Source organism: Rhea americana, unplaced genomic scaffold (genome assembly GCF_003343005.1).
Source record: "Rhea americana isolate MKP2758 unplaced genomic scaffold, rheAme1 scaffold_84, whole genome shotgun sequence".
NCBI classification, from domain to species: domain Eukaryota; kingdom Metazoa; phylum Chordata; class Aves; order Rheiformes; family Rheidae; genus Rhea; species Rhea americana.
In genome coordinates, this window is record NW_028187023.1 from 61651 (window position 1) to 86334 (window position 24684).

Consider the following 24684-nt stretch of genomic DNA (forward strand, 5'->3'; position numbering starts at 1 on the left):
TCCAAAAGCCTGGGTGGGGGACAAGAAGCAAGAGCATAATGAAACTCTATGGCTTTACTTATTTTATGAGAGTGAACATCAGATAAAAAATACTCAAACCAATCTGCCCGATCTAGATATTCTGCCTTTTTTTTCTTTACTTGGAACCAGAAAGTTTGTATTCTTTTTAAGCTGCTACATTTTTTTTGAGCATATACAAARTGTTAAGACTTTGTCACATTAGGCAGAAGGAAAAACGGAGATCTGAAGAAGAAAAACATAAAAACACAAGTGATCCTGGTATTATCTGAAGAAATGTACTTAAAAAAGCTTAACTAAAAATAACTTTACTTAAAAATAACATAAAATGTTATTTAAAAAGAACATTTCATTTTAATATTCTTATTGTTTGAATGCAAATTTGTATGGTGTTTGTTTCATGATGAGGGATTTTTTCGAATCTCTTTCTCAGTTTTATATACTGTGCGTGCGGTTTTAGTACTTTCTTCCTTTTTTAGGACAATCTTAGAAAATAAAAGGGAAAACTATGTTTCAAGGAGAGAATTTTTATGATTTAACTAAACAGCCTATAGTAGAATCCTAGAAAAGAGAAGCAAAAGAAAGTTTTATCCAGTTGAAGCTAATTTTCTTTAGTGTGTCATGACTATTTATGTGAAAAACGTATGTTTCAGTGTGTGTATTATTTTTCTGAAGACAGAAATAGCTATAGAGTAAACTTCTGGTATTTGCCTCTTGAATTATAGATTAACATTTGTTCTGTAGTCTGTCCATTGTGCAACAATTCACCATTTTAAAGCAGTTTTAGATTTTATCTGTCTGTAAAGCAGATGCATTAAAGCCCTATTTAAGCATTTATTATACAACAGTGACTCTTGTTTTTTCCAAGGAAATCCAAGTGTAACTCTAGCTGTGACTTGGTATGCCATGATTGCTTGTTAAAACTTTTAATAGTCCATGTACTTTAGATAAGTAGGAAGAAAAATTTGTAAAATACATCATTTTTTATTTCTCAAGAGAAAAGTAGAGGTGGTCAAATATATAACTTACTTATATTTTTTTTTAAATTACTTTGTTTCTGCAAGCATTCAAGAGAGGGAAAGGAGTCTCTCCTTTCCGAAGGAGTGAATTTTACTTTGCAAGATGGCTTCTCATGATACAAAATTATACAGATGTACAGATGTTTAGAGTGCTTCTAAGTTAAAGCTCATGATTTTTCATGCAGATCAGTAAATACTAAATGAGACAATATTACTGGTTTTATTTTTATCTGAATAACGTGACTGCAGAATTTAAATTTAAAATAAGAGAAGGTTGCTGGTTAGGAATGATTGATGAGAAAACATAAAACTGCAGTTTTGTGCTTTTACAATTTTATAATATACTCCTTATACTCCAAACCTTTTTTGCTATTAAAGCTAAAGAAAACTCTTTTTTTTTCTCCATAAGAATGTTTCTGCTATGCTTTACATGTGGAACTTGTATCGGTTCAGTTAGGAAGTGTATATATTCAGGACTTGTTGCACTAACAATTTGATTGAGAGGATACAGTTATGTAAACCATAGAGAAGTGTATGTATGCACGCAGAGGGAGTATTCCTACTGTCTATTTTAGGATATTTTAATCATCTAACATATATAATTCAGAGGACTAAAATTAGGAGATGTATTTTGGATTACAGTAAATGGATAGTGTTAGAAATTCTATAGAATAGTTCAGGATAAACTATGGAAAACATATTAAAATACCCTAAGGTATTGTATACTTTTTGAATACCATTTGCATAGCAGTTATGGTAATGTGGCATAAAGTGATAAAAACTAAATTTTAAGTGGATACACTACTCATGAAGGCAAAGCTAATAAACTGCAGATTATTCAGAACAAGTGCCCTTAAAAGAATGTGTATCAAGAAAAACAATTTCATCTTGTGCCTATGCATCATTTATTAAGGAAATGTTATTTTACAAGTGTTGCAAAAATTTAAACATCTGTGCTGATAGTATTTTACCCATAAAAACATCTGTCTGCTTCAAAGTCATATTCAAATAATTGGAATACTTATAGACATAGCCTCAGAAAATTCACTTGTGAAATCATGCATCTCGAGCAATTTAGATATAGTATAAATAAAGGCAGATATCAACTATTGATGTTGTTATTAGTTAGAAGATGACTATGAAAAGAAATCATGTTTTTATGCTAATCAAAAATATTTAACTTGTTGAAAAAGAAATTTACTTTTCAGAAATACATTGATCTTGGCTGCGTTTCTATAGGGAACAGTTCTGTAATTCAGCATTAGAGAATGGCTGGAGCATTTACATCATGAAATTCTTYTGCTGATTCAGGCTATATTTTTGCATCAAAGAAGTAGTTCAAACACTGTAAGACTTCGTACCCTAAACACTGAGCTGAGAAAAGTTTTGTTTTTCAACTCTTGCTTTGAATGTTTTTACTTGGAATCAGCTTTTCAATGAAACAGATTTATGGACTACAGGCTTGGAAAAATGTCATTGAGACCATCACCTTAATTGATTTAGAGAAATTCAAGGAGAAAAATAAAATTTTCTGCTATTTCTGCTAAAATTTTCTGTATTACTTCTTAGTTTCATTTACATTTATGTTCTTTTACAGTKACACCTCAAAGTATGGTATATTCTCTTTATTTACTGATTAATACTCCCCTAAATGGGAGTAATGATACAATGCTTTCCAAAACTAGTTATGCCTTGGCTCCGTTGAGCAATTGTTAGAAATAGCTAGCCTGGGAGTTTGAACTGCTGCTTAGTTCGTTATGTTTCAGTAACACTGATTTCATTAATATTCATTATTTCATTAATTTTCCCTGTCCTTGAAATGACCAGCAGAGTTAAACTTCTCAAATTGCTGGCGATAGCTATCATAAATTTTTCTCCAGTTTTACTAATAATCTAACAAATTTTCCTTGAACTCAGTAAGCGGCAGTTCGTTTTCTTTAATTTGCTACAAAAGCATCTAAGTCTATTGAGAAATTTTACATAATTATATGGTTTTTATGGAGAAATACTTTATACTCATATAATTGTGTTAAATKTTCAATAAAATTCACATAAAAATACACAAGATTTTCAATCTTGTGATTGAATCTATAAACAGTTTTAAGCTTAAATTCTAACATACCCAGTTCTGAAGCTCGCAAATGAGAAGTAGAATTGTCTTTATTTTATTGCTGTTGTAGTGAAAGACCTTCATGTAATTACTTGTTTATTTTTATTATATTTATTGGACAAACAACATTTCATGTTTATTCTGTTGAGTAAGTATTAAATATTTCATATGTTGAACTACAGAATTTAATAGTTTCTTCAGTTTCACATCTAAGTTGGTGTTCTGTAGAGCATACCTTGTACACAGCTTGTAAACCTATTGACTAATCGGTAATTTAACTAATATATCATTCGTAGAGTAAAAAGTCATTTGTCTGCATATGTATAACCACTCTTTTAGTTACCAAAACAACTTTATTTATCTTGCTGTCCTCCTCCACAGGAGTCTGTTGAATTGATGTTAAAGACAGTCCTTTCTAACAATATGTAACGCACTAGGGAGAATCTCTGTTCTGAAGTTCTATTTTTGGAAATCATCTTTCATTTTTAATGTTCAACTAAATAGACATGAAACAAAAACAGTGTAACATCTAATAGGGCAGGACCTAAAATAGAAAAAAAGCAATGTGTGTGTATGTGTATGTGGAGAACAATTCATAGAAATTATGTGAGAAGTTAGATATTCTTAAGTTGGCAGTTACTAACTTGTTATTGGGTTCTTGACTTTAGACTCTTTCGGAATCACTCAGGAGCAAGCAACTGCAAATTTTATAATCTGGACTGAGAGAGAGAATGAAGTATAATGTTGCCAAGCATAGTAGTATTAGCTTAATTGTGATATACTTATTTCTGCAAAACGTGGGCATTACTTTCCTAGAAAAGCTTGCTGCATGCAGTCTGAGATCCAGAGTTTAAAAAAAGAAAAATCCTAGTTTCAGTGGAAAMCATTACAGTAAAGAAGTAATTTATTGGTCATATTCTTACTTAAATTTGAATTATTATTTATCAGTAACAAGCAAGCAAGAYGGCAGATGCAGAAAGAGATCAAGAGGCAGATTTGAAAACCATATAAAGCTTGTTGTCTGTTGTACTGTAGATAACTTTCTGTTAAGATACTTCCCTTGAAATTTATTTTCCTCGAGTCACCAAGAAAGGCTCACAAGGTATTTGTTAAATTCTCTGATTGAAGGAATCACCTGGAAAATCCAACTTCACCTCTACCTTGTCATAAGTTTCCATATTTGAGGTTCATAATTGCTCTTGGTTGAAATTATGTATGCAATTGCTTTACTGAATCTGATAAATGTTTAAGTTAACATTAATCTGAACAAGCAGACATCCTTAAACTGTTTTGCACAATTGATGCATTTTTCCTCTTCTGGATTTCAGTGTGTGTGTGTGTRTATATGTATATATATGTATGTATATACATATTTTGTTGTTGTTATTTTTTAATGCTTCTGAAGTTTATAAGAAAGGTAAGTAGAACCTTATTTAAAACATTTTTGAAAACTCTGTTTTTACTTAACTGTGATAAAAATTAGGTCGCAAAAACACTCTGTGACCAGACGTAATAGTTTTTCACTTCAAAGATACGTGGCTATTCATGTATCTACTTCATTATTATGAATAGCCGTGATGTTTGCCCAGCATATACACTTCACTTTGCTTGAATATCTACACTTGCTACTTAAACTGTAATAGCTCTCTTCACGTTGTTACATAATTCTGGTCATAGACCACACAGTGCAGTGGAGTTTTAACCTTCTCTACCATTTTCTATAGGCAGCTCAAGGTGGCGGTCACCGAACTCTACTGTACGGCCATGCTATACTACTTCGACATTCGTTTAGTGAAATGGTAGGTAAAAGTGCACTTGTGCATRATTGAATAACATTAAACTCAAGTCTTAATAAACATTTGAAATAAAAAATGTATGCGTTCAGAAGTATAGTCTTCGTARGTTCTCTTCTGAACTGGATGATTCAGGGCAATGTTTTAAAAAAATATCTTGCAGCTTAAGGAATCTCAGCAAAATGTATGCGACCCTTACATTGTAAATACAGGTTTTTCAGGCCATTTCCCTCCACTGTAGCTGAAAAACTCCTTTAATGATGGATTATTTCTATATCCTTAGGAATCCAATTTAATGTTTCATTCCATTATCAAGTGGCTGATGTCCAAGAAGAATTTGCTATAAAGTTTTTTCCAGATTTTTTTTAATTATTGTTTTTTACAGAATATTTTATAATATAAGGGTTTCCTTTTAACATTGTTTCCAGAGACTATGCTCACAAATGTGCTCTCTTAAGGCCACTTTGTATGGGTTTTATTTCATTACATAGAACTGACAGATTTTACCTTTTATTTTCTAGGGATCTTTGACATAGTAGGGGGAAAAAGTAGCCGTGCAAGCATAATTAATAAGAGGTTGAAGCAAGGAGAGGTGAAGAAAACATATTTTCTCATTTTTCCTGTACTAGAAGACTCTATGTTAGTCTTTAATCTCTGTTGTTTGTATTTGTGAACCGTATAGATCATAGTTGCTGTAATATACCGGTGTTGCAAAGTATGGAGATTATTGCTTTTTGACATTTTTGATACATTTTCATAAAGCAAGCATATTACAGCAAGACTATAGTAAGATGTTTACTTGTTCCTATATCATAAACTTTATATGTGAAACTTTGCAGTTCAGAAGGTGGCAGTTATCTTACACAGAGAAATACGTGCTGAATTGGAAAATAATRGTTTTAAAGAAGTCCGGAAAAGCATGTATAGAAATGGCAACATACTTAACTTGTTTAACTGGTTTAAGCACGATATGAAAGCAGGATAGAGTAATGTGAACATAGCATCGACTTGGGATGTGTGTCAACAGATACTGTTTTTTGTTTTCAACAACTTCACTGTGTTTTGCAGTATTTGACATGTTTAACAACATCAAGATCTCAGACGGATAAACTTGCATTTGATGTGGGGCTACGAGAAAACGCCGCAGGTACCGCAAGTTATATTCCAGAAAAAACCATGTCACACATCTCTGCTTTGCAAAGAGGCATTGTGAATAGTAGTATTGTAAGCTTGTGAATATCACATTTATTTGTTAATTGGAAATAAAATGACTGTTTTTCAGGAAAAAGACCCACAGTAAATTAACTGACTTCATGTAAGAATCTGTGAGTGTCTCTGCAATTAAAATAAGTTATTTGCAACTGCTGAGCTGCTGCTATTAACACTGGTGATAATAGCTGAAGTAAAAATTTCTGCCCAATAAAATTAAAACAAATTTGATGCATTTATTTTCTAATTGTGTATTTTGGAACTTGCAGTAGAGTTAATAAATGGCAAAATATTTTTTTAATTATCAGTGCATTTATAATATACATTGTAAATATGCAAATAAACGAAGTATGCAATGCACAAGAAAACAGAAAAAAAAATAATGAGCTAAAAGAATGGAAGGAAAACAGAAATATAAAGTGATGAAAATAATAATGGGACAGAATGGGAGAGAAACAACAGAAACTAGAAATGATGAGAAAGCTTTAAAATCTAATTAATAGATTTCYGGGAGTACTGCCAGAAGAAATGTTTGTCATAGAAATATATATTTTTTTTTTGGTACTTCCATGAAATCACATATAAATTCTCAAATGCCAGTGGGAGCTATGCTATGTTAAATGAATTTAAAAGCAGTCCAGCACCCAGAGCTGCAAATAACTGTATATGCAGTATTAGCTGTTGCTGGAATTAAAGAGCACTGCATCAGAAAGTAACAAGTGACCCTGTTGGGCCCATTCAGAAATGTACACCTTGAAAGGAGAAATCTAAGTATCTATGTTTATATCTCAGTAATGTGAAGCTTCAAATAGAAAAATGTCAATTCCATTAATACCCAAGTGTTTTTTAATAGTTTTTTCAATTATTTTGCAAATAAATTAAAAACGAAGTAGATTAATTGGTGATGGAGAGACACTGCCATGTAGGTATTACAGTATCTGTGGGCCACGATCTTTGAAACTTCCTTTTCAGTGGCTCTCTCAGTCTAGATATTTTGATATCTTTTATTTCTTTTGATATCTATTTATTTTTAAATCTTTTGTTTCAGTCTCTTGTAGCCATACAGAAAAGGATCTCAGGCAGATGTTAGTAGCCTGTTACTTGATTTTATCTTTAGATGCTGCCTTAGTAGATTGAGACCATTTTCTTTAGTCCTGTAGACACTGGGGATGCATGCATTCTGTTTCTCTGAAAATAGCTTTGGTGAAATCAGTCTTCGTAATTCTACTATTTCAGAGTTGTTGTGCATGTATCTACTTTGCCCATGAGACTTTGTAATGAACATCCGTAGTTGTCAGGTATCTCATGTTTGCTTTACTGTACATGTACAAGAAGACTTGTACACGCAGGTAAGATATAAAAAGCAACACATAAAAGGAGTGCTTATTTGTGTTTMTATGCTGAGCATTTTTAGAGATGCAGCTTTTATTTATTTTAGTCTTCATAATTAGTTTTAAAACCTTCAAATTTTATCTTACGATTTTACATGATTTTGTTTTTGGACTTTGTCTTAYGATATCCTTATTGTCTTTGTTTAATTCTCTCTCGCTTTGTATTGCCCATTGAGAAGACTGTCTTCAATTTTTTGTCATCTTCAGAGTCTTAAATAGATCCTGAAGARTGTGAAAATCTGGAACTAATTAGACGTTCTCCGTAGAATTGTTGTTCATGTACAAAATAATATGAATCTTATTAGTARTGTACAGGAAAAGTTCTGCGGTTGTCACCTTCAGGCTTGGCTTTCAGTAATCACATGTTCTGTAGTGCCCATGGAATTGAGGGCAGAATTGATGTTTATAGTTTAGAAATAYTGTAGATCTATGAAGCATTTGTTTCCAAATTCTGCACTCTATAACATACTTGTGGCTTAGAGTGGAAATGGTACAAAAGATAGTGAATGTAAATATGAACATTAAGCAGAATACACACAAGATGATAATTAAGATAGATGTATCTGTCAGCAATTTATTGGCTATGGGAACCTTGAAGGGAAGGAAGTTCTGGGCAGTGTTTTGTAAGCAATTAGTTTCACAAAAGAAAATTTGAATGGAATGAGAAATAAAGTGGCAAATATCTTATAGAACAAATTCTTTATTATGCTTTTTCAATATTGTATAAAAATACCYTTAAGTTTCGTGGGAGTTGTCTGTTTGGAATACCTTTGATAAGTATCTCTGCTCTTTAGGTGAGGCATGCTGGTGGACAATACATCCTGCTTCTAAACAGAGGTCAGAAGGAGAAAAAGTTCGAATTGGTGATGATCTTATCCTAGTCAGTGTGTCCTCTGAAAGATACCTGGTAAGTTTCTTTATTTAGGAAGTACACACACAGAGGGAATATCCTGGGAAAACACAAATTGCCATAAKGGGAGAGAAAAAGGTTGAAGTTCTATTACACAAGCTCTTAAAAGCAAATCTTTTCAAAACTGGGAAATGAGGCCTGATTCTAATGCACTTTTTTCTCAGTGAAATGTTTCTGCCTCCTAAGAAAACTGATTGTTTGCATACATTTACCCTAAGGTACACTTCAGCATTCTCCATCTTTGGGAGATGTTATTTTTATAACTGGAAGATTTCTGAGCTGAAACTGTAGTCATCTGGTTAGATTTAGAAAAGAGTGWGAGTCAGTAACAATTTTATAAAGAATGTTTTTATTTCTGCTTTATTATGCATTCTTRCTCTGTTGAGAATGGAATATCTTTTAAATATTTGTACACATTTGTCTTTGATTCTTTTTCTGTTTCTGTCTTCTTGTTTCAGCATCTCTCCATGTCCAATGGAAGTATTCAAGTTGATGCCTCCTTTATGCAGACGCTATGGAATGTACATCCTACATGCTCAGGAAGTAACATTACGGAAGGTTTGTGTGTTACTTTCTTTATTTAGAAATCGATAAATTTGACATGACTTTATATAACTTTTCCTAAAAATTGAAAATGAAAAAAACACTGAACATCAAACCAAAGAGCTTAATAAAAATACAGAAAATGAGCATAGGAGAGGAGGGTAATAGAAGGGAAAAGGGAAATAAGATACTTCAGCTGAGTTAACTGAAGAAAAGCTAAATGAGTGAAGTGATTCTAGATCAACAAAGCATAAAAAGCTGAGTGAGAAATGAAGACCAAGAGAACAACAGATGAGTTTATAGTATTCAGTTAAATTCTGGGGAGAAGGGACTGCAGAGTAACGACCACTAGTAAACTTAAAATTCACAAAGGACTTTAAATCACCTTGTAACAGCAATAGCAGAACAGAGCTACAGGTACATGCAAAATGGAAATCAGGTTTCTGGCAGTACCTGTTTCATTTTTCTCATTATGTATTTTCTAAGGATGTTTGCTCAATATCTTCTCTGGATTTCAGAGCCATGCTTCCTTGCAATTGTCTGTATCTCTGTAACAGTCTCTGAAAATGAGCTGTCTAAACGGATCCTCTTAGTCAGCCTTAAATCCCACATCACATGTTTAGGGCTCCTTTGTATATTCTTGGCTTCACTTGTCAACCAAACCTGATTCTGCAATGAAAGGCGCRTTCAATTATTATTACTCCTGATTTCAATGCCATACTCTACACAGACTGGTGTGAGGTTACAGAAAAAATCAGTGAAGTCTGAATATGAACTCAGGGAGTTTATTTGAACTGAAATGTAATTGAAAAAATCATATGTGACAAGTCCTGCAGACCTTGTCAAAGGAGTATTTTATAGAAAAAAGAACTAAAAGCTTTGGTGAGATTAGAATAGTACTAGAAAAGAAATGAAGGAATAAAAAGCTATGATTGATGTTCATGTTACTCAAGTGTGACTATCACAAAGAATAGCAGATTATCAGCAAAACTGTAGCAAAATAGCATGTGCAGCAGAAGRTAGAGGAAAATTAGTGACTTTTTTTGCCAGGTTTTATGCATGATAAAATGTATAAAGCGTTGGAAATACAAGAGATATTCCTGATGTAACATGACAAAGCAAAGAGGCAGTTTGGAAAGTCATCCAAGTAGTGTTTCTGAAAGAAACCAATACATAAATTAATCTAAGGACACCTTGAAAGGAATAAAAATAAACATTGAAAAGGAACAGAAGAGTAATCAGTGCTTCAGAAATCAAAATATTATTTTAGGAGGGATACAAAAGACCAAGTGTACATCAATATTACCAAACAGAATTTAAAGTAAAAAATATTCTCTACTATCCTCTTACTTTGTGCATGCACACTGTAAGTTCAGAATATTGCCATTTTTTCATCCAGAGAGCCTCAATATTGGAGYAACAAAGATCCTTGAGGTTGTGATATATCTTACACACTAAGGACAAGATAATGTGTAGTTTTAAATTACAAAACTCACGTTAGCAACATAATGGCAAACACTATATCTTACCTCTGCTGTTCTTTTTTCAAAGTAGCAGCCCACCATGTTCATGAATGATAGCAGTCCTCAAGCCAGGAGTGGATCATTTTATATCACTTAGCTAAATCCCTCAGACTCATCACTTTTTGGCAGATCTGATCTTAACCTCAAAAATACTGCCATCATATTGTTGTTTTAAGAAAAACTATTGCCAAATTCATTGATAATATTTATTGAATGCAGACCACTTTTAAAAGATAACTGATTACTATACTTATGATTTCCAGGGATGCACAGCTCTCATGTAAATTTATAATTTTAATTGCTACACATTAAATTTGGATATTAATTTTCCTATGGGGTAAGCCATGAATTGCATTAAAAGACAGAAAATAAAACCCAAGTCTATGTGGATTAATTAAAGGGATCTTTGTGCCTTACTTGTCAGTATTGATTTCATTCTCTTTTTCCATTAACAGTAGGTATTGGGAAATAAAACATTAATGGAAAGAGTTCAGTTACTTATTCTTTCCTTTGTTTAGGTTTGTTAAGACTATTCTCTTAATTTTCAAGTATTTCATTGGTGATACTATGCATGTGTGTATGGATATATATAATTACATTTGTAAATGTGCATATGATAGCATTAAATAAGTGAATTTGTTTACAGGTCCACATTTTGAAAATAATTATGCGAAGGATTTATATATGATTKCATATAATATATTTTAACTGTGCAAGGTATTCAGGTTTTTCTTTCTGTCTTAGAATTTATTAATTCTTCTTATGCAAATACTGTAGTTCAATCTTTCATTGCTTACTGCAGCAGAGATCTGCATATTCATTCTRATTCATAGTCAGAAACCGAAAATAATTCTGGTTCTCTTGTTTAGTCCTTGCATTATGTATGTGTTTTATTAATTGTCACCTGGATAATTACCAGTTACTGTTTTCCCAATTTACAAACTAATATTGTCAATATACTGTGTAGGATGCCTTCCTACCCCTCCTCTTTTATACGTATTTGTCTTTGTTCTTTGCCTTTGTAAAAGCATTAATTTAACTTTCAGGGTCAGAACGGTTTGGACTAAGGGTCTGATGAATCATTCGCCTCCTACACCTCTTTTTTTTTTCTTTTTCTTCTTCTTTTCTTCTGTGAGGTGAAGTGCCTACATTTGGCATGTAGTCTTTGTTAAAAGGGTTATAAAGTTAGCCTCCGTTAAGCTTAATCTTCAGAACAGGTGTTTTTCTGTTCTCTGTCATCTGCTACTGCTGTGCAGTTTTGCTTTTGACACAAATATTAAATGTCAGAACAAGCTGATAAACTCACCAAATCATTCGGTATTGTGAACATGTAGATTTTACTAATGGGGGGAAAATTCTCTATAATGTCCAAGATTACAGAGTTATATATTCAATTTGGCCTTTACTTAAAGCATTAAATTTTCAAAAGAGTACTTATTGCAGAAGTTTGCATTTTYCTTTTCTGTCTCAGAATCCGGTCTTGATTTTTTTTAAAAAAATATTTAGAATATTGCTTTCTTTTTACCTTCATTTTCTCCAGAGGTATTTTTACTTGAAAATGATATAATTAAACAATACATTTTTTCAAAGCAACTTTGTTCTACTTGTTTAACTTAAATGACGAATGAATAATGAATAAATATTTTGAAGATAAATTTCAGCCAGAGATTTAGATTTTTTTTTTTTTTTAAGGAGGAGATTATTTTTATGTTGTCAGTGTTTAAACAAACGAGTGCATTGTATTCTTTTACAGGATATCTTCTTGGTGGGCATGTAGTACGTTTTTTCCATGGCCATGATGAGTGTTTGACCATTCCCTCTACAGATCAGAATGATTCACAGCAAAAGTGAGTGGTGGTGAATTTTTATGTTTTTTTCTCTCTTTTGAAACAGAATTGCAGATTGTCAGTTGAATTTGAGATTAGATAGAGGCTAATTAAACTCTCTTGAGATTAATTAGGCATTGAAACTGTGAGAAGAAGTTAAGAGACCTACTGAAGCAGAAAATCATTCTTAAGTTCTTTTATTGCTGAAATTGAAGTAGCTGTTTTCCACCAACATTTCAGCCTACTATGTTGTTTGTCTTTAATGTGGACTAGTATTAACAGAAGATAAGCAGATATTAGCAGGGGAATATGGTAATTAAAAAAACTGTTTTAGAAAAGTCTCTAAAGGCTCACCCTCTAAAATGTCTTTTGTATTTTGTTTTATATATTTTGCAGCTTTTTGCATGTTCTTGCTCTCTCAAATTTGATTACTATATTAAGATAATTAAATTGTATTTAGGTAGACTAAATCATATTTGTATCACACTTACTATATACAATGATTGATTAGAATTTAACATTTAATATTTTGGTAATACTTAAAAACATGGAAAACTAAAAAAAAAAAAAAAGCAGCATTAAAAAATTCTAGTCAACAAATAAAATTATCAGCATAGAAACAGGTCACTAAGGATAGTACAATGCTACATTTAGAAAAAGCTGAAAAAGAGGTGGAGAATTTAAGTAGTACAGGAATTTAAAAAGTATAATAGGTGAACAGAGAGRTAATAGGTTATGGTGGCCAAATTCAGGCTTCCATGAAGGCATGACTGAATTCATCAAGAAGAAATGAAGGAGGTCAAGGAGAATGGAAATGGATTATTAGTTCTGGGCTTGACTAGGAAAAGGTCATTAGAGTCTGCCAAAAATAATATCAATAAAGTGGATGGGACCAAAGAGGATCTAGCTGAAAATGAAGAAGAGAAAAGAATTACTGCAGACGGTTACTGTGTATTCACTGAGTTTGGAGATGAGAAATGATTGCTAGTTTTTCTGTTGTCTTGTATTTTGATTCTAGAGTGTCAGAAATTATTATGGAAGGCAAGTGTAGGAACTGYTACTGTCTTTTCTATGAGGAATATCTGTTCCTACCCTTGTGGTGCACTATAATTTTGAAATTTTTGAAATTTCCTATGCACTTTTAAACACGACTTCTGAATAATGTATGAATGTTGATCYACAAATCCATCTTCGTACAAAGATACTGAATACGTATACTTCACCATGCTCCTGTTTCCTTCATGTTAATATTTAGCTTATTTCCCTATCAATTGGTGTTGCTCAAGAAGCCAAATATCAGACCAATTACCACCCTAACTGTTCTCATCTGAAGTTACTGTSTGGATCTTTCTAGCCTCTGTGCAGTAATTAATGATTGAAGACGTATGCCGGTTCTGATTTTGCCATAAATTTACCAAGAGAAAGTGAAATAGATTCTCTCTTTAATTCAGACTTGATCAGTGTTAATGTTCAGTGAGCGCCAGATTCAGGGTTATCTTAGGTAATCCGGTGTACCTGAAGGATTCAGTGAAAGGTATGGTATTTTAATGGGATAAAAGTGAACGCACTGAGTAGTTGACTTCATTTCAAGTGAGGAAGTACATGCTCAGACAAGAAATGTGAATCAGATTTGTTTTGCATCTAGAATGATTTTGCTTATATGTATGAACCTTTCTCTCTTGCTTAAAGTATGTAGGAATGTACTGCAGTGTATAATTATGAAGAATATGAATTAGTTATACGTGTCTCCTTAGAAGAACTCAGTTTTAAACAACACTCACCATACACAAATATATTACCATGTACATTTTCAAATGAAGAAATAGACGTAACACAAAAATAATTTCTTTAATCCAGGAAGTGAGGRTTGATCAAATATAGATCCAAGATCTCCTAATACTAGTTTGCTGYAGTTGAGCAGGACACCATAATTTCTATTCAGCTAGAGCTTCCACTGAGCRTTTGCCACCAGTAATAGAACATTTCAATTTATTGTGTATTGGTATTAGGATAAGCCATTACATTATACAATATGGAGGACAGCTTGCTAATTGCATTTGTAAAGCAAGGTCTGGTGGAATCCATTTTAAAAAGTTTTCTGAAAACAGTAGTCTTGCAGATAGCTTAAAAAGTACACAATGCTGGCTTTAGATCCTTTCCAGACGTTGTCATGAGTAATTCTTTCAAGACTAGAAATCATATTACTGCGAAATTTCATTGTATTTTGTCAGTTCTTCTGAAAAATGTCAGAAATCATAATTAGGGAAGGCTCAGCAGAAGTCTCTTGTGATGAGACTTCACTCAGAAACATTTTCAAAGACTTTTTGAATTATTTTTTCRTTTTTATTTTCAAAGCAATCAATACTTTATCTGGTGTAAATCTRTAAGTCATTTCAGACTGAAGAATTCACTCGTGTGAACCAATAAAAAGAATACTAGAGATGTATGAAGTGTGCTTAAATGTGTTTTGTAACATTAACAGTGAAATTCTCAGGGAAAAAATAATATGAAAACAAATTATTTTCCAAGTTGTTTCCATTCAGTCCCTTTATCATATTGCATAAAATGGGTTCCACCAAATTAAATGTCATTTCTATAGGTAAGGGATTTTTAAAATACATTAGAATAGGTAAGCATATATCAAACTTCCACATCTGTTGTTATAATTAAATAAAGTATTTGACTGAGAGTTTAGTATTTTCTAAAGTTTTTCTGTTACAGAATATATAATATTTTGACAGTCTGCATTTGATTGTTGAGTAGAATAATAGTTTCAGTGTTAAAACGTGTCACTAACGTCCCCCAGAATCATTCAGTTAGAATTAGATTACGGTAACAACTGAATCCCTTCACTTCCTGTTTCTGAATTTCCTAAAATTAATGTATATGTTTGTATTTGCTGTATTTATTTGGTAAGGGTTATTATTCACAATATTTTTTTTTCCTTTAGAATAAAATGATAATAGATGTTAGAAGTAATTCTAAAACTTAAATCTCTAATAGAGTATTCATACAAATATTAATGCATACAGTCCTGTATAATTATTTTAATATTGTTTGTAATGTACTTAAAAGCATTAGAATTCTTATTAATCAGTGTATGAATTACGTGTTTTACAACTGATTAAGTAACAGCAAAAGTTGCTCAGCCATTTTGGAAGACAAAGTATTTTATCAAGTCCTGAGAGACAGTAGCTTTGTAGGTCATAAAGACCTGCAATTCCTAACATATCTGGGACATTCAGGTTGTGTAGAGTGCTTTCATTGTTGAGTAGGAATCTTCTTTCCTTTCATCTCCATCTTTTTCACTAAGGAGAAGAAATGAGTCCTAAACGATGTACAGAGAGTTAAGTCAAAAAAACAGGTAGTATAAATAAACACAAGATGATGATCTTCTGAATTTATCTGTAGGAAAGTACTTTATGAAACAGGAGGAGCTGGTGTTCGAGCAAGATCTTTGTGGAGAGTAGAACCCCTTCGAATAAGGTACTGACATTTTTTGAACTTTGTTGTTAATAGCATTAACAGTAATTGGATTGATACTGACAGAGAACATGATTGAATATTTTTGTACTGCTATATGATATATATGTTAGCCTGTTTGTTATTTGTTATTATGTTGTTATTATTGTTAAAAATAATCTACCATTATATATAATGATGTGAGGAGTTCCAATATTTTAAGATACTATTTTGCCTGTGACATGTCAAAAGCAATGTTGCTTATGAGAAACTTCAGCTTGAGACCTTGCTTCTGGCAAAAAGTAAAACTTTATTGGTTTTCACTTAGAATTTAGGAGGCACAGGTTGGAAAGTGGAACAGTTATATTCCTCATGCATGTCTACCTCTTAGAGCTGATCTCTCTCTGAGGTAACTAGTTAGCTGTTACTTGTTGCAAATGCAACTTCAATGTACAYGGTATGAGCACCTAATTTGTCTTTTAACTTTGGGAGCCTTCTGTACTGTGTCTTTGTTAAACTCCTGGTATATTTATGGTTGCAAATGAAATATCCTCATAACTTAAACAGATTTAATCCCCTTTAAAATTAAGATATTCTCTGGAATATCAAGTCATCACTTTATGTTTGATTTGTTTGTTTAGGCAGTCAACTGAATTACAGTAGTTAATTTACACTGTAGTGTTTTTCAGAACACATTTAAAGTTGGGTTTTTTTTTATAGCCATCATATTTAACATCCCAATAAAACAGGGAAAGATTATAGAAACAAGAAACTTAAACATATTACTCCTTCCTAAGATTTCCTCCCAATCATTAMTGTCAGTTTTGGAATTGTGCTGATGCAAATATTGAAATCAAAAACATGTAGAGTGTTCTTTTAAATTTTCTGAACATACTGTAAAGCGTAGAGTAGAAATATTAGTTTTGTATTCATAAATTTTTGTTGTCAAATATATTTAGTTGGAGTGGAAGTAACATCAGATGGGGACAGCCTTTTCGTCTTCGACACATTACAACAGGAGAATATTTGGCTCTAAATGAAGATGAAGGACTTGTAATGTTAGAAAGAGAAAAGTCGGACACAACCTCTACTGCCTTTTGTTTCAGAGCATCAAAGGTAAATGACATTAATGCAAATTTGTCTTAACTATGGAACACTCGAGTGCTAGACCTGAGTTGTTCAACTGCTCTATAAATTATTTAAAGTTTACTCTATAAACTATAGAAAGTGATTGACAGGGATAGTATATTTAAATGCAAGGATAAATAGCTTGAATCGAGCGTAACGAAGATTTTATTGAAGAGATGGGAAAAAGATGAGTTCTACAGCAACCTATTAACACATTAAAAAACAAGATTGAAAACTAATACAAGAGTAATATTGTTGTAGAATCATTTTAATTGGACAAAATGTCATTAGAAAGTCATTCACTCCAGTTCCATCATTGAATTCAATTAATTGGGCAAAATTCTGCCCTTATTCTTTATGCAGTGTGCTGATAGAGGAATTATAAGCAAAATATTTCAATGCAGTTGTGTAGTCAGTGATTTCTAAAGCATGTTGTCAAACTTGGTGCTTTAATGAGCTGCTAATTGCATGATACTAGTTTCGTCATCATTTCTAACTGAAAAAAACAGTACAGATGAGAGGGGATGAAGAATGCACGTGTAGGTAGGCGGAATGAATAACTTTTTTCCACAAAGGTGAAAGATTACTGCACCAAAGGCAATGAAAAATTTGTGCATGGTTTCATGATGTTACTTCTAGTAGGTATAGCTGCCACAAGAGAGTTCTTGATTAGATATGAGATATTAAATGCTGCATGTAATTTTGAATGCTGTATGGTCACGAAGGGTGATGAAAGAGAATTTCAAAGGTTTGATGTATACTGGGTAAAATCTAGCATCTAGAGTCTTGACAGAGGCTAGACTTTTGTTACCATAATAAATACTCCTTTTTATCAGGGTAAAATAACTATGTTTATTTTATTAGTATGATTTGTAAGATTTGTACTCTGCTGTATGGTAAAGAGTATTTTATCTCACAATAGGTAATAAATTTGCTTTTAGTTAAGCCAAGAATAAGAATAATAGTTTACTCTCTGGGTGGGTAAGAGCTGCACTGGGCCATAGCTAGAGCATAATTGTTTCCAAAGCTGAAGGGAATAAGCAGTGATAACCTCCTGAATATCTGGGTTAAATCTCTTCCTGAAAAGAGAAGGATGAGGCTTTGAAGGTGAAAAATAAACCCAGAGGTTGATCTGGGTATAAGAAGGTATGAATTCTTAAGGCCAACCTGAAAAAATATCAGTGATTATATAGAGCTTGAGGGGGGGGAGAAAGTAGACGTAATAGTTAAGCTACATATATGTAAGTAGGATTAGCTTGTAATTTCTGYAGGTATGTCTTTGTAACTGTGTCTTGTACCTTTTTCTCATTCAAGAAATATTTTGCTTACTTTTAACTTAATCTGGCAAGAATTAAGGGAAATTTCAAGATAACTGTCTAATACCAATGTGCTTCATCTCCAGTTGTGTGCTGGTCGTTAAACATGGGATTCTGCGGTACCTGAGGTGTTTACAGCAATCCTCCAATTCGGAATTATAGAATAATTCAAGTTGGAATGGACCTGGGTGGTCATCTAGTCAAAAATTCTGCTCAAAGCAGGGTCAACACTGAATGTAGACCAACTTGCTCAGAATATATATTGCTGCAGAGTACCCAAAAGGAAATAAAACATGTTTCCATTGAGCTAGTCTTCCCAGTTTGGAAGCTAGCAAAGCAGGGTTTTGTGAGAAAATAGATACTTTTTGTCAGTAGGCAGAGCTGTGTGGAGGACACCAAATTCCCCAGGCTTGCCAAGGAGCTTGTAACATATGGCTTAAAGTCTTATTTTTCCAGCAGTTGTTATAGAGACCCTCTTACTGGAACCCATACCTTCATCTTCAGTATTTTTACATACCACTTCAGCATTCTTCTCTGTTCCTTGTTTTTCAGAACTTGTGATGTATTTTATCCTCACTTTTTTGTTTGCTTTTATACAATAATACTAGAATTTGGATTATATTATATTTTAAAGTATAAATTCGAATTATGATTCTTCTTAATATGTCCTTATCAGAACAGAATAGGAGCTTTTTAAAAAGTGAGTGAATATGTGTAAGATACATTGAGAAAACACTGTATTTTRTGGTGTTGCTTTGAATAAAAACAGCAATATTTCTTTGTCTGCTGCAGACTACTGAAAACTAATATTTCATGCACCAGAATTCTTTGGAAAACCCTCAAATGTCTAGGTTTAATATGGTGCCCACTTTTGACAAGTTTTAAAATGTCAACCTTTATATTTTAAGGCAACAGTTCTGTAATGTCTTGTGACCAGAGACAGCAGTTTCCCTACAGCAGATGGAATCCTGTTTTGAAATGGGCTGTTCTCATTCCAGCACAGTACTTGGCTCAGTATACTTCACTGAGCAGAACCCTGATGCTACTTAAAAATTTTTGGAGAATAAATTAAGTGAAGAACAAAAGCATAGTAAAAAAATTTATTTCTTTAAAAATTGTTGTAGCCAAGAGTTAGTATTTGAGATTTCGTAATTTATTTCCTTGATGGTATATACAGCTGACAATGAAGAAATTGTTAGTGTAGTCTGAGTAAATAACATTCTAACACATTCAAAAGTCACAGATGACTCATGCAGTAGGATTTGATATCATTTTAATATTACTGCCAGCATGTAGCTATCTTAGGGACTCAAGATGGCATTAGGATGCTGTAATAGTTTAGTAGTAATCATAAAGTTTAATAATTATTTTTGGCTGTGATATTTTAATAATATTTTTGGAATAAGATGATTGGTGTTATAGAATCCTTTACATACAATAGTTGACACATGTTCAAGTACTTATTCATAAGTTCATATTTAACAATTGTCATTGCCAAGTAAGCGCTGCATTTCAGATGCAGTATCACAATATCCTTTCTGTTTATTTTATATGAGAAGAGAAAGCAGAAGGTAAATTTAAGGGATTTTTTTCTTGCACACTGATAAGTAGGAATGAAAGTGTACAAAAGAGTAAACACTAACATTCTAATCTGAATGTATCAATCCTCTGTACTTATATTTGCAGACTTTTTATGGTGTGTTACATTCATGTAGCCTATGGTATTATTTTTAATATAACAGTATGCAACACCAGAAAGCATAATTTAGATAGCCCCGCATCAATCAGCCTTAGAAAGGGTTCATTAGGCCGTCGGATTGCCTAACTATTTTTAGGGATAGATAAACAAATGATTAAAGTATTAGGAACTTTTTCCCTAYTATGTTTTACAGGAAGACTGTTAAAAAATCGTTGTAAGACAATTGCTTTTATTTCTTTGTCCAGTTCACACTGCCATTCTTTATCCTTCTACTGTCATGTAGGAATTCTTTCAGTTTTGTAAATCCTACCATTCTTCTAGTATATTTAATATCTTGTAAAAGTTACATATCTCTTCTGTTAGCCTTGCTGGTTCTTTCAGTCTTCTTCCCTCCTGCTTCCCCTCATTCACTTCTTTTCTTTTCTGTCTCGATACATTTCTTATTTTTTCCCTCGCCCTCTTCCAGAAACCTGATGTCATCAATTTTCTTCAACTTGATTCATTCCTGACCAGAGAGAGTTAAACTGAGCATAGGCTGTGAAGAGGGAGTTTTGAAGGAGAAAATCCTTGGATTTTTTCCCACTAAGATATGTACAAATATTTTGGTAAAAGTTTTTTTTCTTTTTCTTTTTTACACCCCCCCCCAAATAGTCTTTATGTGACTACACTTTTCAGCTATTAGAAAATACTCCCTCTCTTACACTGCTATCAAATGACTTGGCTGAAATCCTAGAGAAACTGGACAGAGCACAAAGAGCAAAACATCACGGAGAGGAATTTATGCTGTATTGCTTAAAGTGAGAACAGCCTTTCAACTCACGAAATTAATTCTGTAGCTTCATTTCTGAAATTTTGAATATCTTTTTGCATGTTTAATATTGTCGAATAGGACCGGTATAACTTTATTTTATTCAAACAGTAGCTTAATTAGTGTAGCTTGTTACCACATTATAACTTCTTTCAYTGACATTTTCATTAATGCTTGCTTCATGATACAGATACAATAATTAAGAAAAATGCTTTACATCTTCAGTGTGCTATGTAAAAGCCAAATGATTAATTATTAAGAGTTAGTGAATTTATGCTGTTTACTGTGTTCTTCATTTCTTAATGGACTCACCATAAATGTGTTGAAAGAGTTCATCTTTACCTATACATGATCTATTTAAATAAGATGTAGCATGATTTCCCGAGAGCCTTGATACTGTAATGGTATCCCCAAGGAAAGTATTGCAATTTCATTACACTTTGTCTCGGTCTTACTGTGCTATCTATTTAGACTAAAATTCTTACTGAAATGTGGCAGCTAAGTTCCCTTTAAATGAAAGTGCATAAAAGAGTTAGGATAAAACTTACTACACAGATAATATTGAGTATTCACTAAACAATAATAAAATAAGAAGCCTGTTACGAGTATGATAACTTGAACTGTGTCTCAGGGTTTGACAGATTTTGTTTACTTAGTGATGTATTATCACTTACAGTTAAGTACATCAGGGCATTTCGAATCAGAGAAAAATGATATCTTCCAATTATTTTATTTCMTTAGCTTTTTTTGTTTGATTGTACACACATAAACACATGCATGCACACATGGTTCTTGCTTCTGTGCTGGAGTTGCAAAATCATCTRATTGTGAATGGAGAATAATGGGATTCTGTAATGGATTTGGGCTTACAAAATTTTACTGTGTTTGCTGTCAAAATTAATATTTTCTTACTTACTAGTTTTTGAAATGCAGATGCACTTTTATCTGAATATGCAAGTTACAGGTATAAAATTTTCTAGCATAAAAATATTTTAACTGAACTTAAACATGTGTTTCTGTTCGTGTTTTTGTTTTTAAACTAAAATTTGAAAATTGTAGTAGACTCTAGTAAATTGAGACCTTGATTAAATCAGTAGTTTTATGTTAGTTTAAATGTTACTGTTCTTTTTTTTTTTTTACATCTTCATGGGCTAATAATTTTAAATTGTTTTTTCTTGTTTCTTGCAGTGAAAATGCTGCTACTTCCAATGTGAAATGATTTTTTATTCGGTTACAATCAATTATCAATTTGATAAGAGAAAATGAGGATTTATGTGAAATGAACTTTTAGCTGTATCTTAACAACATTGATAGTATAAATGTTATTGTTCAGTAGAATTCAGTTGTTTATGCTTTTTCAGTACAGAGATTAAATCCAAACTTTTATTTTATGTTCCTAGGAGTTAAAAGAAAAGCAGGATTCTGCTCTTAAACATGACATTGATGGAATGGGAGTCCCAGAAATAAAGTACGGTGATTCAGTTTGCTTTGTTCAACATGTGGCCAGTGCCTTGTGGTTGACTTACAAAGCACAAGATGCTAAATCAGCACGTTTAGGTCTCTTGAAAAGAAAGGTATGTTTTTATATTTTTTAAAATTACTTGCTGAATAAGCATTAGTTGCAGAACAATTTTAGTCTGTCCTGATTTCTGCTATCTTGCTAATGTAGCAGTTGTTTATTTAATTGATTYATGCTGGTTTATTGAAAATGGTGTGATTCTTTGACTTTTTAAAAGTGTTCCTAATTACATAACCGAAGAAAAACCYGCCAGTAAGAAATGTACTTAACTATTTTTCTTGCTAAAAGAAATGTTTACTTCAGACTCATTTTTATTTTGTGCACTTCAGTAAAATACTGAAATTCATCATTTAGATGATCAGATTCCTTTTTCTGAAATCTACTTTATCTGCTTAAGGACTTAAGCTTGTAAATCATTGTACGTTCACTGGAGATTTAGAAATTTTTATTGAATATATTGAATAAATTTAATTTCCGTTTCCTACATTAATATCCCTCGAGAGACTTGAGCACTTTCTAGGGCTGTTTCTTAAGTAACAACTTCCTGCCTTCGGTGCAACTGTGCGGTGGTATCAGGGCCCTGTAGTTTAAAATTAGCCTCAGTTAGGAAAAGTACTGGAAAAATACATTGTAGTACAAAGTGAAGTCAGTCTGAAAAAAATTAAACATCTTGCAATTTTCATGGAAAATTCATTTTCGTAGTGTAACTTACCACAATCAAAAGTACTTTAAATCTTACCTAAATGAAACATAGACACACAAAAATTCTATTTTTTATAACTTAAGTCTCTATTTACAGCCATTGGAAAAAACATTTTAGGCAATTGTATTTCCTGGTTAAGATTTTTCAGAAATAACTAAGTGAAGATTTTTTACTTTTAGTTGGTTCCTTTTCTGCGCTAGAGAATTGCCTTCTGTTACATCTAGCGCTGAAAATCGAATAAATGTCTAATGTTTCTCATCCTTGGCAACATGCTATTTGTGTTGATAAGAATGGATTGTCTCTTGTCCAGGAGAGAAGAGGTTAATGAAGCTTGTATTTACTGATGAAACATTAATCAGTTAAATACTTAAAAAGGAAAGGATAGAAAAAAGCTTCAATTTTAACRATCTTTAGTTTTGCTGTTAGGCTTTTTTGTTGTTGTTGAGCAGTTTGTTCTTTTTAATAACTGTAAAGGTGGTAGTGTTAGCAGAGAGGAGAAAGAATCAGTTGATAAACATATATTGTTAGGGGTGTTTGGGAAGCCTTCTCCTATTTCTACTAATACAAAATTAGCGAAACACATGGTTCATCCCAGCTGACTAGGAAATCAAAGGCAGCAGAAGGCCTGTGTGGATGAAGGAGGAGTTCCTGACACAACTCCGTTATAAAAAGGCATACAAGAGGTGGAAGGAAGGACAGGTGACCCAGGAGAMATACAGGGACGCTTGTCCCAGGGTGCAGGARTGGGATTAGGAAAGTCAAAGCCTATCTGGAGCTGGTGCAAAAGACAGCACAAAAGGCTCTTTCTGATAAAGCAGGAGCGAAAGACTAGGGTTAATGTGGGTCTGCTGCTGAATGGGGCAGGGAGCGTGGTGACAAAGGACCCAGAAAAGGCCAGGCTACTTAGTGCCACCTTTGTCTTAGTCTTTACTARTTAGACCTGCTTTCAGCAGTTCCAGGTCCCTGAGACCAGGGAGAAAATTTAGAAGAAGGAAGTGTTGCCTTTCAGTATTTTAGAGCCAAAGTATAGTAGGAAATACAGAAAAACAAAATTTTCAGTGGAAAATTCAATAATTATATTTTAGAAAAAAGAGCAGGATGAATCACTTTATTCTTGTAAGAGTGCTATTGAGTTTTAATGACTCAAAGTAATCTAAACTTATTTTTATGGCATATTGAAAAATTATACTGGGTTTTTGTGAAGCTGAGTATTTACTTCAAGAAAAACATTAAAAACCACTGATGGATTTCTGTTACTTCTTGAAGTTCCTRCAGTGTTTCAGAGATCTCATCTGATTCTCATAAAAATATAAATAATGTGGAGAGAATAGATATGTAAATCAGAAGTTAGTAGCAAGTATTGTTGCTTCTATAGTTGTGTAATTTTTATGAAGATTTTTGTCAATCCAGCTTGATTTTTCTGTAAGTCGCCTTCTTGTGGATGAATCTTTTAGTAAGTGAGGCATACGTGGTGAAGACCTTTCCCTTACAGACARAATTTAAGAAAATTATATTTTTAGTTTCAAATGGAAAATGTTTGATAAGCACATACATTTAACAAGTTACTGGAGAACAAGAGTTACATTAAAATGTCTTCTCTAAATACCTTTTACGTGAGAATGAGCACTTTGTAATTAATAAAAATGATTAATTAGTAAGTATTTAGATAAAGTGAATATCAGGTAGTAGCCTGGTAAATATGTAATT

At 32.6% G+C, this 24684-nt stretch overlaps 1 protein-coding gene across 1 annotated transcript in view; it reads left to right on the top strand.

Annotated features, from left to right (window-relative positions):
- The window catches only part of RYR3 (ryanodine receptor 3), a 230975-nt gene that overhangs the window by 46481 nt on the left and 159810 nt on the right, over positions 1 to 24684 (top strand). The window contains exons 4-11 of the mRNA XM_085323331.1: positions 4872 to 4946; positions 6009 to 6087; positions 8335 to 8447; positions 8909 to 9008; positions 12270 to 12363; positions 15754 to 15828; positions 16764 to 16920; positions 22156 to 22329. Coding sequence (XP_085179457.1) covers positions 4872 to 4946; positions 6009 to 6087; positions 8335 to 8447; positions 8909 to 9008; positions 12270 to 12363; positions 15754 to 15828; positions 16764 to 16920; positions 22156 to 22329 — 867 coding nt within the window. The remainder of the gene's footprint in view (positions 1 to 4871; positions 4947 to 6008; positions 6088 to 8334; positions 8448 to 8908; positions 9009 to 12269; positions 12364 to 15753; positions 15829 to 16763; positions 16921 to 22155; positions 22330 to 24684) is intronic.